Source organism: Pollachius pollachius (assembly GCF_949987615.1).
Source record: "Pollachius pollachius genome assembly, chromosome: 2".
NCBI lineage: Eukaryota > Metazoa > Chordata > Actinopteri > Gadiformes > Gadidae > Pollachius > Pollachius pollachius.
The window spans coordinates 12,738,384-12,755,856 of record NC_136935.1 but is presented as its reverse complement, the minus strand read 5'-3'; the positions used below and the strand labels follow the sequence as shown (position 1 = coordinate 12,755,856).

At 43.7% G+C, this 17,473-nt stretch overlaps 1 protein-coding gene across 1 annotated transcript in view; it reads right to left on the bottom strand.

Annotated features, from left to right (window-relative positions):
* The window catches only part of LOC307070659 (uncharacterized protein), a 28,942-nt gene extending 26,070 nt beyond the window's left edge, over positions 1-2,872 (bottom strand). The window contains exon 1 of the mRNA XM_079729228.1: positions 2,383-2,872. Within this exon, the coding sequence (XP_079585354.1) occupies positions 2,383-2,464 (82 nt within the window). The 5' untranslated portion in view covers positions 2,465-2,872. The remainder of the gene's footprint in view (positions 1-2,382) is intronic.
* Positions 2,873-17,473: the final 14,601 nt, after the last annotated feature.

Below are 17,473 nucleotides of genomic sequence, written 5' to 3'. Positions count from 1 at the left end.
GTGTGTGTGTGTGTGTGTGTGTGTGTCTGTGAGATGTGTGAATGTGTGGCTATTGTTTGCTCTCCATGCCAGGGAGATGTACAATGGCATATCAGTTCCCCTGAACCTCCTCCTCCTCTCCCTGGATCCCCAACAGTGAAGTATACAAGGGAAGGCCAATAAAGGACAGTTCGCCTCTGTAACTGTACACAATGTGAGCCGCTTATTACCTTTAGAACCGCGGCCGTGTCGCCTCTAAACCCATGACAAACCACTTGTTAGGGCGATCTGTCTCTTTCACAGCGGCAACAATGAGCTGATTCCTTAACTTGACCCGACTGATTCTCAGTCGGGTCAAGCTAATTTGTGCAGCCCTTCATCACAGCCACAGTCTCACAGGGTTCACAGGCCTCACCTTATATGACCCCCCCCCCCACAACCCTAAACCCTCAAGGGGCTCAAGGGAAAAGGCCCCCAAAACCCAGAGGGAAGATACCCAGAGAAGGAAAACAAAAGAGGTGTCCATCCTCTTTTGTTTTCCTTCAAAAGTGAATGAACGCCTCTCCCTCACATGACGAGACATATTGATTATTTTCCTGTGACACTTGTGGTTTCAACCCAATGCTCCGGCAAGGATAAAGGTTTTACTGATACACATGTACACACGTTCGCACACACACACGCACACACAAAATCACTCATTGAACTACAGTTTTTAAGGATGTGATTTGGCTCGATGTGATTCAATCTATCAGTACAATGTGGAAAGTTATTGTCAGTTGACATTTATTTTCAAACAGTGGCATGTTCATAATTCTCAAAAACTGATGACTTATTATAATCCATGATATTGATTTCTAACATTAAAGCAACTCAAGGGTGATGTGTGACAATGAAAGGATTGAGTTTCAGTTCTGTTATCTGAACGCAGCCTACATGTGGAATGCAGTGGAACAGGAAGTCTGTAGAGATGGGGTTGAAATGAAGTGGGGCATTTTAACTTTTTTAACAACCACACGCATACACACAAAAACACACACACACACCGATGCATGTGCACGCACGCACACACACACACACACACACACACACACACACACACACACACACACACACACACATACACACATACACACAGAAGAGCTCTCCCAGCTGCTGTACCTGAGCTAAAAGTAATGAGGTAAAATAAGGGCACGGTGTGTCATTTTCCTACATAAATCTGCTGTGCTCACGACCATGTTTGGCTTGGTGGTCTGATATCTCATCATGGTGGGCTGAGCTTGCAGCTTGGATGTTACCACTACAGTGCATTCATTCTGCTGTCTGTCTTGTTGTATGCCTTGAGTTGAGCCATTGTCAGTCTGCTGGACCCCCACACATCCCACACACCACACTTCAGGAACTTGCATTTTTGCAGCAATTCCTTATTGATAGTGATTCTATGTGTTTCTTCTGTTAGAGAAATCCTATGATGCATGATTACGAACCTCAACTATTTATTTATGTATTTAGAAGAGGAGTGGGACTCTTGTTTATTTATATTGAAACAACATTATTTGGCAACTCTCCACTTTGTTTTCATTGGTTGAACATTTCAAACACCTTTGTTTGGTACGCACATATGAGTTTGTATTTAAATTGTTACATCAACAGCCACAGCACCTCTGACACAATCCAAAGTCACTTACTATTTCTGCTTCACAACTCGAGGCTCCAATTAAACACTTATCCAATGTTCAGAGCTGGAGTGGCTGGGTCAAATAACGTTCCAACCCCATTTTGCGAACCGAGACACAGAGTACAGACCACAGGGCTTGCACTCACTGTTTAAATCAGTTCCCTGGTTGACACACACACACACACACACACACACACACACACACACACACACACACACACACACACACACACACACACACACACACACACACACACACACACACACACACACACACACACACAGCTACTTTACAGAGGAGCACCAACCACTAATCAAACCCTGGGATCCCCTAGCCGGACACATCTCTGTGTTTGTGTGCCAGCTGGAATAAAACACCCGTCGGGGGAAGAGGGAGACGGGGGCACCCTGATGATGAGAGTGTCGGCATGGCAGATGAAAGACTGAAGCCCTGTCTGAAGCACAACTCCACTCACATTACCAAACAGGAGAAGAGAAGGAAGAGCACCTTGATGTAAATTACAGCTCTGGCTCTTTAACGCCAGAGAACATCTCCTCCAACCAGACACCTCGGCTTTAATTGGGGAGTTATGACTTCACTGGAGGAAAACAGAGAGGAGAGGAGCGAGGGGGAGACGGAGGAGGGGGAGGAGGAGGAGGTGGAGGAGGAGAAGGAGAGGAGGAGGAGGAGGAGGAGGAGGAGGTAGAGGAGGAGAAGCCCTTACCTTTCCTCCACGGGGCCAGGATGGAGAACGACCTCTGCCAGGAGGTGAACCCCAAGCCAGCCTTCCGCCTCTTCAAACTCATGACGATGATAGAGATAATCCCAGCTCCCCAAAAACAACCCAAAAGAGACGACAACAAGAAAAACAAAAACAACCCAAAAAGTTCTCAGGGTGTCCTCATGATGGCTTGCCGTTAGCAGTTAAACGTTTCCAAGCCTTCTTCTCGTTCTGGTTCAGCTTTGGTCCAGGTCTAGAGGAGGGGTAGGAGGGGGTTCTCTAGGAGGTTCAGTAGTCCAGCCATGGGTGGGGAGCACCCGGGGAACTGAGGCTAGAGCCTGAAGGGTCTCCCCAGAGGGAGGTCATAGTGCCTTGGGGTCTCTCCTGATCCTCGTTCTGGCCCCTGTAGCTCTCTCTTGTCCCTGCTGGCTGTGCCGGCGCTTTCTGACTCTCTCTAAGAGTGTGTGAGGGAGAATGTGCGTGTGTGTGTGTGGGAGAGACAGCGTGTCATTGAGCATGGGAGGAAGGGTTTGAGTGTCCACTCCTCCAGCTGGGCAAGGCAGAAGGAGGGGCGAGGTGTGTGTGTGTGTGTGTGTGTGTGTGTGTGTGTGTGTGTGTGTGTGTGTGTGTGTGTGAGGGAGAGAGATAGAGAGAGAGTGCTTGTGGGTATTTCTGTGTGGTGGGAGGAGGATATAAGGGGGTGTGGCTTATTTTAGGCAGTACCCTCATAAGTCACATGGCTTCTGGGAAAAGTGGCATAAGTCCAGGTGTGTGTGTGTGTGTGTGTGTGTTTGTGTGTGTGCAGAGGGGGGGGGGGTTATCTCAGGAGAAGTCCGGCTGAGATTGGGTCCCAGCTCCAGGGCAAATGTGAGAAGAGGTTTTGTTTATCAGGAAGTTAACTCTAGGTATAGCGTTAGAAATGCATAGTAAGGAGTCAGAGAGATACATTATATATAGCTAGAGAGTAAGATAGATAGAGCTGGATCAAGGTAGATTGATTGAGAGAGAAAGGGAGAAATAGGAAAAACATATAAAAAGTGAGGGACAAGGGAGACGTTAACAGGATGAATTCTTCTATGCTGGAAGGAAATGTGCCATTTTTCTAGTTTATTATAGAAAACATATTGATTTCTCTCCAGCTTCCCTTTAAGGGTGGCCTCACAGTGCGCCTGAGGGAACACGTGCAACGCTGTCTTTAATTATTAACTCAGGCAGGCCAGGAAATATGAAAACATGCTTCTGATTTTATTATCTGCAATAACATCAGCATTTCTTCCTTAATTCGATTTTTCTGAATTGACAGTTTAAGCTTCAGAATAATTGAAAACTTTTGTTTACTCTGACTTGATGCAAAAACAAAACAAAAAAAGTTTTCCATTACAATAAGCAATGATGACAGTGGTCAATTATAAGTCATATTCGAGAAACAGTGTCAGAAATGATAACATAGTTAGCTGTTATTAATATTCCATTAACAACTTTAGCAGAGATAACCTAGTTTGCTTTAATTAATATTCCAGAAACATTATGGGCAGAGATAACAGTAGCTTGCTGTTATTCCAGAAACAAAACAGGACAGTAGCTGTGTGTTTTTTACAGCCATTTATTTAATTTCCTCCAAATATTGACCTATTATTGAATACAGCTGCAGCCTGGCGTTTTAAAAAAAAGTCCCTTATCCGTCTGTTTTTGTCCGTTCTCGCTGGAGAAACAAAGCAAGGTGGAGGAATTCAACAATCCACCAGGCTTCAGCTGGCCCACAACCAACCTCTCACTCTTTCTCCTAATCACTTTTTTGTGCTTCTAGCAGTCTCTCTTTGTCTCTTCATCAATATCTCTTTCATTCTCTCTCTTACTCTAGGTATTGCTCTCTCTCTCTCTCTCTCTCTCTCTCTCTCTCTCTCTCCCTCTCTCTCTCAGATTAAGATATAGATTCAGCTTCAAGGGGCTTTTTTGTAATTGAAATTGACATTGCCAAAGCTTGTTTGCGCTCTCTCTCTCTCTCTCTCTCTCTCTCTCTCTCTCTGTCTCTCTCTCTCTCTCTCTCTCTCTCTCTCTCTCTCTCTCTCTCTCTGTGTCTCTCTGTCTCTCTCTCTCTCTGCATGCGCAGCTCTATCGTCATCCTTGAGCCGCGGGCGTTGCAGTGATGCTCGTCTGCTGAAGTTTATGACCACTGTTGTGTTTTTATTGAGGCAGCCAGGAACTCCACAACCACACCCCCTCACACACATAACTAGAGAGAGTTACCATCATAACATTAATTTAATATATTTAATCTATGACATGACATAAGAGCGGAGGCTCATTACTACCTACAAAATAGTTTTCATAATACATCCTTAAAAATCCTGACCAAAAAAACGGTTCCTCTCCATCCCATATAGGGCTAACAATCCATCAAATGTGATTGAGCAAGGAAACCAAGTACAACAAGAAGTCACATGACCTGATTGCAGTCCTGTATTGACTGATTAAGCATTCACTCAATCTAGAGGTTTCTCAGGGCCCTGCCTCAATCAGATGAGGAGAGAATAGCGGTGGGGGGTAATTGGAGGCGCGAGGGGTGTGTACCACTACTGGGTTGGTGACAAGGCGCCCAGGAGCGAGGGAGTCACTGTGTTTACAATGGTCAGAAGAAGGAAATTGTTGTTGAATTGTTTTGCTGTGATTCAGTAGTTAGAGATGAATGACTTACAATCTTGCTTTTATCTGTGTAAACGTTGGCAAAGACTCCATAACCTTGATCTCATCTGACTCATCTGACCAACCAAACCCAACCGTAATTCATCCACTGCTAGATCCTATCCCTAAATCTATCTCCTACTCTAACCCGTACACCTTGAACCCCTTTCTCTGAACTTTAACCAATCAACTAGTGCACTCTAACCCTGAACTCTAACCCTAACCTATTCACTGTTCCATCCGGAATCCAACCCTGACTCACACTAACCCCACCCAGTCGTACAAATCTGCGCTTACATTCCTAATACTGGATGTGTATGCTTTTACCGATTTATTTTTTACAATCTCTACACACACAAATACACACACACAAACACACACACACGGACGAGAACATTACTTTTGGTTATAATTCTTCCTTGTAATTTATACATTAATTTATTACAAAGTTGTATTGAAACCTACATTTAAACCAAAATCCCTATATTGGGAAAACACACAGCTGTTAAACAGTCCAGAGGTAAATCATTTATACGCATTTGAATAATAAGTTTTCCTAACAACATTGATTCATACATTTTCATCTCATTTTTTACAGGAATTTTTGGCTGAACTGTTTACGGTATCTGTGTTTCAGGTCTTTTTGCTTTCTTTGGGAGACAAAGTCTTCAGAGACCAGAGGTCCACAAACCTCCAGAGTTTACAGTGTTCCTGAGAACCTTGAGAGAGAAGGCGTCCGTGACCGTCCTGTTTTCAGATGACTTGGAACCTGTGTGTCTTGGCTGCGGCGAGAATTTATTACCACGTGGAAAAAAGACCTGAAACTATTCCACTTGTAAGGAAAACCAAAGTGTCTCTGGGCGAACAGCCTCTGTGTTCTCATGAATCAATTCCTCCAGAGTTGATAATACAATAATAATAGAAAACAACATCTGGCTTGGATTGGGAGGGGTGCTGATTCATTCCCAGAGTACTTGTCTCTCTCTCCACTTTCTGCTCCGCCACACAGGAGACACTTAACTAGATCTTATGACCCCCACGGCCCTTAATGTGTGATGGAGCTTTGTTGTTTTTATGCTGATCGAATCCTCCCTCCTGTCTCTTTTGTACTGGCGTGTGCTCGATTTACCGTCTCTTTGCCTGTCGTGTGTGATTTAGTGTGTGAGGGGTTCATTAGATAATTGGATATTGGGTGTGTGTAGGTGTGGTGGTTGTTTATTGGTTTATCAGATGGCAGCTGGGAGTATATAAAGTCAGGTCTGTGAGAACAAGAAGAGGCCTAATGGCCCTTATTCATTCTAGAATTTTGGGGTAACCATGACATCTCAATGGATTAATTTTAAACTGTGCATTCCATTTCCCCACCAAGGTAGGATTAAGAATGGATTTTGACTCAGTTGTCATGGTTTCGGCAAAGAATAAGGCCCATTGCCACCACTCCCTTCCAGCCAACCACACATGTTTTGTGTTAGCCTGGCTATTACCAGACCAAGCCAATCGTAGATTGCACGTTGGTCTGGCGAAGCTGCCGTCATTTTCTTCAGCACAAGAGGCGTGATCAACAGGCCTAGTTCAACTGACTGTACGCGATTGGCTGCTTGCCGTCGCTTCCCTGTCGTCATTGTGTTAAACCAGCCAATAGCGCGCCAAGGGGAAAAGCCAGCTTGGTGATTGGCTCCCGCAAAAACGTATCGGAAGCAGAAAGAAATGTATTGCACTTCTCCAGACCCTTGTGCAGAGCGAACTCAATTCGCCGGAAGAATGGGCAGGGCTACCCAGGCTAGTTTTGTGTCTCATTGTGGTGTATTGTGATTTGTGTGACACTGTTTTATTCTCTCCTGTGAATGTGCTCCATGTATTCAACTTTGGAATTTGAATTTATGTGTGTATGTAGAATACTTGGCGGCTGAGATGCCAAATGGCGGCCAGGAGCAGGATTGCAGGTACAGTAACTCAATAGGTCTGTATAGCTGCCTCTGTACACCAGGGATCGTACTGGGAAACACAGACACTCACACACACCTAAACAAACATTTACGATTGAGCTCCTGTGTGAAGCAGCCCATATCATCAGTAAGTGTGTCAGAGTTTCGGCTGGTCCCTGAGTCACGTCTGTTTTTGACATGACTTCTTTCGGTGATGTTGTCATCTTTTAGGGATGTGGAGTAAAAAACACTGTTGTCCTTTTTTAAAGGTCCCATGGCATGAAAATCTCACTTTATGAGGTTTTCTAACATAAATATGAGTTCCCCTAGCCTGCCTGTGGTCCCCCAGTGGCTAAAACTTGCGTTCGGTGTAAAACGAGCACTAGGTGTTCTGCTCGCCGTTGAAAAATGGAGGCTCAAGCGCGCTGATTTGGAATGTGGTCCCATATGTCGTCATAAAGGATCTAAGCTCATCCCCTTTCTCTGCCTTGCCCGCCCAGAGAATTTGGCCCGCCAATGAGACACGACCGTGCGAGCGCCACGTGTGTGTGTGTGTGTGTGTGTGTGTGTGTGTGTGTGTGTGTGTGTGTGTGTGTGTGTGAGTGTGTGTGTGTGATTACACACACTGTAACGCAAGTGCTTGCTGTTGGTTTTATGGCGCATAACACGTCGGTTCTTCGACGTCTCTTGTATTTCCACAATGAGACTGTAGTTGGGGTTATCTCAGCAGTGGTTGAGAAGGAATTGGGAGAAAGGAACTGGCTTTGACTCCCTGAAGTATGAACTGTGATATGCCGCCGGTTGCCGCGAGGCACCACCGCCGCGAAGCACCACCGCCCGGCAGCGGGCAGCCGGCAGCAGGCAGCGCACGGTTCAGTCTACTTCAGATTGATGTGGAAGTGGAAGAACCAGAGACGTCAGAGAACCCGACAAAGTCGTTTGTGATTCATAATATCGTCTGGAGGCGCACACAGCTTTTGGTCATGATAATATGTATTATATGATATAGATATCTATGCATTATATGATATTATTTGGATATAGAGCTCCAGGACTAACGCAAGTGTTGTATACTTCCTTGTTATTTGGATAACCGTTCGGCTGTTGGTGTTATGGTGCATAACACGTCAGACTCTCGTCTCTGGTATTTCCACAACGAGACTCGTAGTGGGGGTTATCTCAGCCATGGTTGAGAATGAATTGGGGGAAAAGGAACTTTGGCTTTGACTCCCTGTAGTACATGAACCACGACACGGAGGAGAAAGGGATTGTTGGACGCGAATGTCTCCCGCTTGAGCCCCGCTTCCCGCTGCCGAGGGACCACCGCCTCGGCGCCGCAGGAGGCGGTGGTGCCTAAGCGCTGACCGCTGCCGAGGCGGTGGTCACTTGGCAGCGAGGCTCCGGCGGGAGACAACCGCGGTCAATAATCGCGGGCAACAATCTCTTTCTCCTCCATGTCGTGGTTCAGTCTACTTCAGATTGATGTGGACGTGGAAGAACCAGAGACGTCGGAGAACCCGACGCGGTCGTTTGAGATTCATGATATCGTCTGGAGGCTCACACAGCTTTTGGCCGTGCTAATATATATTATATGATATAGATATCTATGCATAATATGATATTATTTAGATATAGAGCTCCAGGACTCCCGTGTGTTCTAGAATATTTACAGAACACGGCTAAAGATACACACCCACTGTAAACAGAGCGCATGGTACCGTGGCTGCAAGCTGCTCAGGGCCACACCCCCACCCTCCTCCTTGACCCACCTGTCTCCTCCTTATTTGCATTAAAGCTACAGACACCGAAACGGCACATTTGGGAAAAGCTCAATGTGCGACTGGCTTGTAGTGGCTGTAATTCTGCACCACAGCTGAATTTCGGGAACGTCTTCAAATGCTGTGTTTGGGGCCCACTAATATCTTTATTAAAGCATCCATAAAGTAGCATGCCATGGGACCTTTAAGCAACTAAAACTCTCCTGTGTTTAGCAGATGAGAAGAATATGGAGAATGAATGATACTCAACACAAACTACCAAAGGTTAGCACATTTGCACCCAGCCGTAGAGACACATGAATACGCCGACATACATACACCTTCACATTTTCACAGACGCCTCCCACGAAATGACCTCTTGGACGGCAGCGACCGCAAGCTTACATGCAAAGGCTTCATTACGATTAAGTTTGTTGTTCTAGGGTTTTCCTCTTCCTATTAACTGAGAAAGAGAGGGAAAGAGAGAGAGAGAGAGAGAGAGAGAGAGAGAGAGAGAGAGAAGGGACATCCGTGATCCTATCTACCAACCAAAATAAGTGCAATTTGCCTGAGAGTGCTCCCTGTCAATTACAAGCGCACATGAAAGAGAACTAAAAATAGCATGTTTGCTACTGCAAGTAAGAGGCAAGTCGGAGCAACGGGTTGTTGAAATGTTTTGCTTTGCCCCTCGCTACTTCCTCCCTAGTTGTGAACAGTCATTGCGGATGTTTTCGTAATATTATTTGTTTTAGGCTTGATTGCGGTCCGCTCGCTGCTTTGTTTACACTGTGTTTGCACGGGATCTCGTCGACATTGTGCGAAGTCGGCCAGCCCTGGAATGCTAGCATCCTAAAACCTCGGCTTGGCGTCGTGCCTAATGAGTTTTCCCCCTCTTTTTTGAGTTTGCGCCGGAAACGCTGCCATAGTGCGTCTGACGGGTCTTTCCAAACCAAACCTTTCCAAAAATTCTTGATAGCAGATGCCAACATCAACCCACCAAGTCCCCAGATGATACTTTGTATTGATTGATTAGTTAGCAATGTATAAATAAAGTGCTACTGTATGTCACACCAAAACCAAGGCGCGGCGCGAATAAATACAAACTCAATGCAAAGGCGCGAATAGATGCAGATTTCCCACCGGCAAAGCAGGCGGCGTGGATGGCCTCAATGGCGTGACGCAAACGATCTGATTGACGTGTGATTCTCCTTGCACGAACGATGCAAGGTTGTTATTCGATCGACTAGAAGTATTTTAACTTTCATGCTAATTTCGCCTGATGCTGAATCACTCACCTGAGAAAAGTTTGCTGATCGCAACCTTGCCCAAGTCACACGAGTAGAATGTGCATTTCGCTTTTGGTGTGGACGCACCTCTAGACCGGGCACGCAAGAGCGCGTCACGTCGAGTAAGGAAAGGCTCCTACTCTCATCAATGAGAGCTGCTACACTTACCCACCAGCCGTTTACTTTGTATTGGACGCATTATCGCGTGGGGTACTCACTCAATGTGGATTGTCGATTTAAATGGCCTAACGCGCACTGCCCCTGGCACTCATTTGCATAAAGTGAACAGAAGTTCAACGTTTGTCCCGCCCCTTCAACGCGCCGCAATCCCCCGCCCGCACAGGAAACTTCCCACAATCCCTTGCCCCAAACGAAATATAGCGTCCGGTACAATGTGAATGTATTCACAGGTATTGCAAAAAGGAGGTATTGCCAAACGCAGACCACGCTTTTGGTTAGGCCGGCACGTCAATCCTATAGCATTTTGGAGCACGAGTTCCTCATCTTTGTTGCGTGAAACATATAAGAACCAGAACTTTTAATATAGCACAGAACGGGGAGAATGTAGTGGGTTGTATCTTTTCACTCTCTTCAAATATGACTAAAGTTAAATTTAGACTCATTCTGAAACATTACAAGGCCATGTGTTTTGGGCTTTAAGTGGTTACTAAAAGTGAAAACCGGTACAAAAACGCACCATTTCTTAATGGCAATTCTATGACGGTATCATATGTTATAGGTCTTATATGTTAAAGCTCTATGTTATTCTCTCTATGCTAGTTCACTCAATAGTTTGTCAATAGTGGTGCAGAGGTCATCTTTTCTCAGCCAATATGCTAATAGGGTTTAGCACAAGGAATGCATTGTTCATTCGAGGTGAACAGGTGGTGATACATAGTTAATAAAAACTTAAACAAAGCAGTTGGTGGATTTGAAATGCTTGAAGGCCGTAATCCAAAGACATAGAAAAAACGTTTATATGTTAAAATTGGAGCTGTACAGTTTGAACAGAGAACAATGAACATTCCTTAGGACTGCTCATCACATTCAAGGTGACGACATGACTCTGCTATGACTGGGAGGTTGGAGAAAGTAGGTCAGCAGGTAATAAAGAAGATTTCGGGGAAGCAGTGGGAGCTTGGAGGAAGACGAGGTTGGGGAACGAGGAGGAGGTGGGAGGAAGAGAAAGTTGGGGAGGTAGCGGAGGAGGAGGTATGAGGATAAGAGAGGCTGGAGATCAGGAAGAAGATAAAGGAGGTGGGAAGAGGAGGACATGGTGGGACGAGGAGGAGGAGATAAGGGGATGAGGAGGAGGTGGTAGAAGGAGTTTGGGGGACGAGGAGGAGGTGGGAGGAAGAGAAGGTTTGGGAGGTAGCGGAGGAGGAGGTATGAGGATAAGAGAGGCTGGAGATCAGGAAGGAGATAAAGGAGGTGGGAGGAGGAGGAGATGGTGGGACGAGCAGGAGGTGGTAGAAGGAGGTCGGGGACAAGGAGGAGGTGGGAGGATGTTCGGGGGCAAAGAGGTTAGGGGACGAGGAGGAGGTTGGAGAACGAGAAGGAGATCAAGGGAGTCGAAGGAGAAGGTTATGGTGGGAGAAGGAGAATGGGGGACAAAAAGGTAGCTTAAAGGAGGTGGAAGGAAGTAAGTGCGCGAGGAGGCCTTGGGAAAGGAGGAGGTTGGAGGACGAGACGGAAGTGGGAGTAGGAGGCTTTGTGGTTGGGGAGGGTTGTTTGATGACCTCCCCTCCACTAACTCAATTTACAGTGTGTCATATGGTAAGACATGTGGTCTGCTTTTGATAAACCGAGCTACATTTGGGCCTCCTGCGATGATACGGTGTGTATGTGTGGATTTGCTAAGGCATAACATACAGTATCAGGTCAATCTCAACTCTCCTTGGACCATGGTGACAGAATGTGTTGTTTTGATACGGCTGATATATTTCAAAAAGAAAAACTGTAGGTACAGATGATGATGAAATATCCAACAAAGAGTCACAGTTATGAATGGTACAATGACTAATTTCAACTGTTAATCACATTACTATTGTATTATTGTGACTCACTTTAGTAGGTTCAAACCCATTGTTTTAAATATCTTTCTATTCACTGAGACAGAAACATTACAAAATGCAATACGGTTCTTGTTTCGTGAACAAAGTATCCTTAGTCTAGCTGTAGGCATCCTTGAGAAAGAGGTCCTAACTCCTACCTGCACGTTAATTACACTTATCTAAATATAATGAACTGTGAGTCACTCATAATAGAATAACTCATCTGCTAAATTATTCAATCATCATATAACATACCTAACTGTGATCCACAATGTATCTCCCTTTAGCCTTAAGAGTATGGCAACAAGGAACACCAATATTGTTTATAGTAAATGTAGCGATGAATGTGAAATATATAGAAATATAGCATATGTTTGCTGTTAGTTGTGGAAGATTACAGCTAAAAAGTGTGAACTTTTAGCTGCTCCACGAAGTCTTGTCTCATACAGTATGTGTATTTGCCTTCCCTTTGTCAACATAGTTTTCATACCAGAGGGTTTGTGTGAATATGACTTTCCAGTCACATTCACACAAACTCTCTGGTTGCCTGAAGTATAGCTCCTTAACTCCCATCTGACATAAATTCTCTTTTTGTGTTTTGATCTAGCATCATCATCGGGGTGAACCCAAACCTGTGGCCTTGATTTAACATTTGGCTGCCCTCATTTCTGCTGAAATAATCTGTATACGAATACGATAAGAAATGACTCAACTAATTATTATTTATTTTTTCAGGGGGAAAAAATGCTTAGAGGTAACTCCCCACATACTTCTCACATAAGAATTTCTTAACCTTGTTATCGTGTCTTCGATAATGTCGGACAAATTATCTTATAGCATTACGGCATTCCTGGACCAATAACTCTATTACTCTTCTAGGTTAGGTTTTCGTTCATTGTTTATCATTATGTTCCATTTAGTTTCCCCCCAGTATAAACACACAATTTAGCATGGATGTGTATCACAGAGACTCCTTGGGCAGGTAAAAGTTCAGTGTATTGCTCAAGGGCACAGAGGTTGTTGGAATAGAGCCATTTAGAGGCAATTGAGAATATGGAGAGAAACAAATCTGTTTAAAAGCTTGCTGGCTTCATTCTAGTGTCATTATATTTCACCTTAATTCCTGAATATTTTATGTATATGTTCTGCCTTAATATGAAGCTTGTAATTTAATTAGTCTCTTTGTTTGCATCTTTGTTTTTAATACATTGCACCATGGTTTACACATGTTATAAGTTAGGCAGTTTCATCGTCTGGATCCCTCATAGCCTACAACCATAGAAGGAACAACCATGACCGTAACAGATGCAAGAGTATGGTTGCTGAACTCAACCAGACGCACGTGCAGGTCGACTTCAGGAATCCTCCTCCCTGCTGAGTCAGCCCCCTTGCATGTGTAAACATGCTGTGGAGAAGATCCACTCGATTCTCCTTCGAGTTGTGGATCTGAGAACATCTGGAGCATTAGAGAGGTGTTTGGTTAGATACGCCTTGCAGATGGAGTCTGATCCGAGACGCGGTTCACAATAACAGGGCTATAATGGAACTGTAACAAGACAAGACGAACGATTTACTTCCATTGTTGATCAGGAGTCTATGATTTCCTGTTCAGATATTAATCAAGGCTGGAGATCTTCCAGAGCTTGTTACAGACTATAGTTTTATTGATTTGCCTCAAGCTGTGTTGCAGCACGGGTCAGGTCCACATGACTGTATCTCAGCCAATTAATCCAACCTGTGTCCTGATAAACAGTATCATATTATACCTTCTCAATGATGTTGAATGTTCTCTTTAAACCTGTGCCCACGATGAAAATGTTGGCTGTTACGGTTTTAACCTAAGCAGTGAGCAAACATTTTTAATTGTATTTTTGTCATACTTAGTGTGTACTCACTTTATTAAAAGTTACAGCTTTTGATCTCGTTCCTCTCCCTACTAAACAGTTGGGAACAGTTGTAGTCAATAGTAATCAACTGAAGTATGTTTCAAGTGATTCAACTGACTTTTTCAAAGCTGATCTGTAGCTTTTATTCCCCCCTCATTATGATGTAGCATGTACCGACACCTCTGCTTACCTCGGTACGATAACACCAACCCTTGGCTCTGTCATTTGAGCTCGTTTTGGGCTGGGAAGACAGCTATACTTATGTACTTATACCCAGATCAGAGGGCAGGTGGGGAGCCAAGCTAGCCTGGAGGAGGGAGCGCAGACAGCCCCTTGATGTGTCCAGTTCCAGGAAAAGTTTTTTCTCGTTAAGGGGGGGTCAAAGTAATTGATTGATTGATTTATTGATTGAGCAAAAGGGTGATTGTTTTTTCTTCTTCTTCCTCCACGGAATTTAATTAACAAGTTTTTCTTGACTAACAGAATTTTATTTTATATTGTCATTTTAATCTGAATCCGAGTAACAATTTAAAGTTTACGTTTGGAATGAATGTTTGCCTAAACTTTTGTACTGGACTGGCAAAAATGAAACCCACATTTTATTTTAATTTACTTTGCTGTTTTTTCTTAGGATAGTTCATCCTCTTGAACACTTTTTGGCCTGCCGTGTCACGTGATGAAAGGAAAACATTGGATAAAATACTTGTGTGTGACTGCACAAAGTGACGATTGAGACAGGAGAGGAAAGAGGGCTTAATACATGGTTTCTTCATATTTGTGTTAAGACCGGTGTATAGAGTTTTTTCTTTCCAGAATTTTGTGAGATCCACAATGTCCATATCCTAGTCAACCTTGAGCAAGATGTCCAACAGCAACGAGTTACTACTCAGGGTGGACATAGTATTATTCATTACTAATAACAAATTCATAGTGAAGAAAGTCAGAGTAAATACGCAGGGATTCTTTTCGGTTGCAATATCCTAAAATAAGAGCAAATTCATGAAACATATTGGTTGACTAATACCACACAATAGTGGTTTTATTAAAATACATATAAAATGAAAATTACAATACATATTTGAAAATCAACTGTGCCAAATACGGATTATGAAAAAAAAGAAAAAAAATGTTTTGAAGAAGACCCTTGAGATGAACTATCTCAGTTCCAAGGACGACCGAAGAACGCAGAAACACATTCCAGTAGAATCATTTATGTTGATAATTTAGCAACAGAAACAATTACACCCTAAGCTCCTTCAATTTGCCCATAAACGGTAATGGTAGTAACTTCATTGTTATTCTATTGGCCCCTATGGTATGTTAAATTTTTGTGCATCAAATGTTGTTGAAAACTCCTTATAAATGAAATATATATTTGTGTGGATTTTAACTGGATAAACAACCATCATAAACGCACGTCATCAGTTGTTAAGCTCTTTTAATGAGCGTTATATTTTACTTTTTCAAAAGCACACTTTGTTTTTCCATTTAAACTTTTCTTTCAACGGGCTGATGGAAGAGCAGTCAAGATCCTGACCATACTAAACCGTCGCACAAAAACACAGACACACACACATGCACAGGTACCCAAACACATGCTTTTACCCACATACACACAATGTCTTAGTGAGTAGGCTTGTACACTTAATGTAAGCCTTGTGACCATCTAGTTGTTTATGTGTGGTCTAGTATAAACTGGATTCACTCATAAAATATGTTCTGACTAGACAGACGTCAATGTGTGTGTGTATATGTGTGTGTGTGTGTGTCTGTGCGTACTTGTGTGAATTTGTGCGCGCATGCGTGGGGTGTGTGTGTGTGTATGTGCACACATGCATGTCAAAGGGAAAGCAAGTGGGCCAGATTAAAGTTGATGTGATTGAACTTACTGACTAGAATAAGATGTGCTTAGTGTTAGAGGCTGCAGTGTTTAATAACTATATGACTTCTCTGCAGCTGGAAGCTGAACTGGCTTGTATAAGAGTAGCTGTGCAATGGCACAGATGGTACATGAAGGGATAACACAGGCAATGTGTTCAGAAGACACACACACACACACACACACACACACACACACACACACACATTCAGACCAACATATGCACACATTAACACACACAATCAAACATACGCTCAGACACACACACACACGCACGCACGCACGCACGCACGCACGCACGCACGCACGCACGCACGCACGCACGCACGCACGCACGCACGCACACACACACACACACACACACACACACACACACACACACACACGACATATATTACGGACATCTACTCCTAGACTCTCGCCCTGGGCATGAGTCTTCAAAGCCAAAACAGCCTTTTGCTGAAAGAGCAGAACTTTTAACACAAGGCAGGCTTTGATTTTGGCCTGAGTGCGCATGCGTGTGTGTGTGCATATGCATAAAGCAAAAGAAAAGTCAACGCAAGGTGGTTACAGTTGGCCTATGTTGCACAAAGCGGGCTGCTGACAATGTTGCTACAGATAGCTATCCTAGCGCTGCTCACAAAGCTGCTAGGAGACTATCCGTAGCTACATTGTCAGCTGGTGTTTTCGGGAGATTTCCTCATGAGAATCAATATGGCCACTGTCTTGGTTCGTTTATTGAAACAAAACGACAAAACGACGGTTTAGTGGTGTGGGAGGAAGAGTGGGGGTGAGAGACACATGGAGCAGACAGAGAGACAGACAGACAGACAGATAAGTAGACATACAGACAGGATGATAGAGAGAAATAAAGGCAGGTGGGCAGACTTAAAGTTTGACAGATAGACAGAAAGGCAAGTTGAAAGAAAGAAAGGCTGGTATACAGGTAGACAGACAGGCAGACAGACAGACAGAAAAGGACATTGTAAAATAAAATAAATATATATGTCGAGATTAAAATGATCTGACACAATGTGATTCAACATTATCTGTTTGTCATCAGTATTTCTTAACAGTGTTGTAAGTTCGGAGCCAACTCAATCACTCTCACAATTGTCTGCAGTGACTGGAACTAGACTACCATTGACCCTGATCCCAAACCGAAACAATATATATATTAGATAGGCCCATGGATGTACAGTATAACAACTGGACTGATCGACGGGCATTAGCCGTTGCTCAATAGTTCCACCTTGTGGTGTACAATATATACAATGAAACAGTCCCTTTAATGCATGGCCACGTGATAGTGCAACCCCAACCAAAAAGTAATTCCTGAAAGCTATAAAAGTCCATTAATCTAACGTATTTGATAACGTAAAAGACGATACTGATTTAGCTTAGTTGATCCACCCCTTCATATATTTGGGTATTATAAAACGTTCGCGGGAAATATTGAGAATGTTACAACGTAACTATTACTCGCGGGTCAACCTCATTTATTATTTAAACTTGTTTTTGTTTTTTGACCAATTTACTCATGGGTTTCCCGTTCCACAATATATTCTACGATAGTAAGTTTTTTTTTTTATCAAGCAGTTGGTAGTTAATCAAAAATAACTACA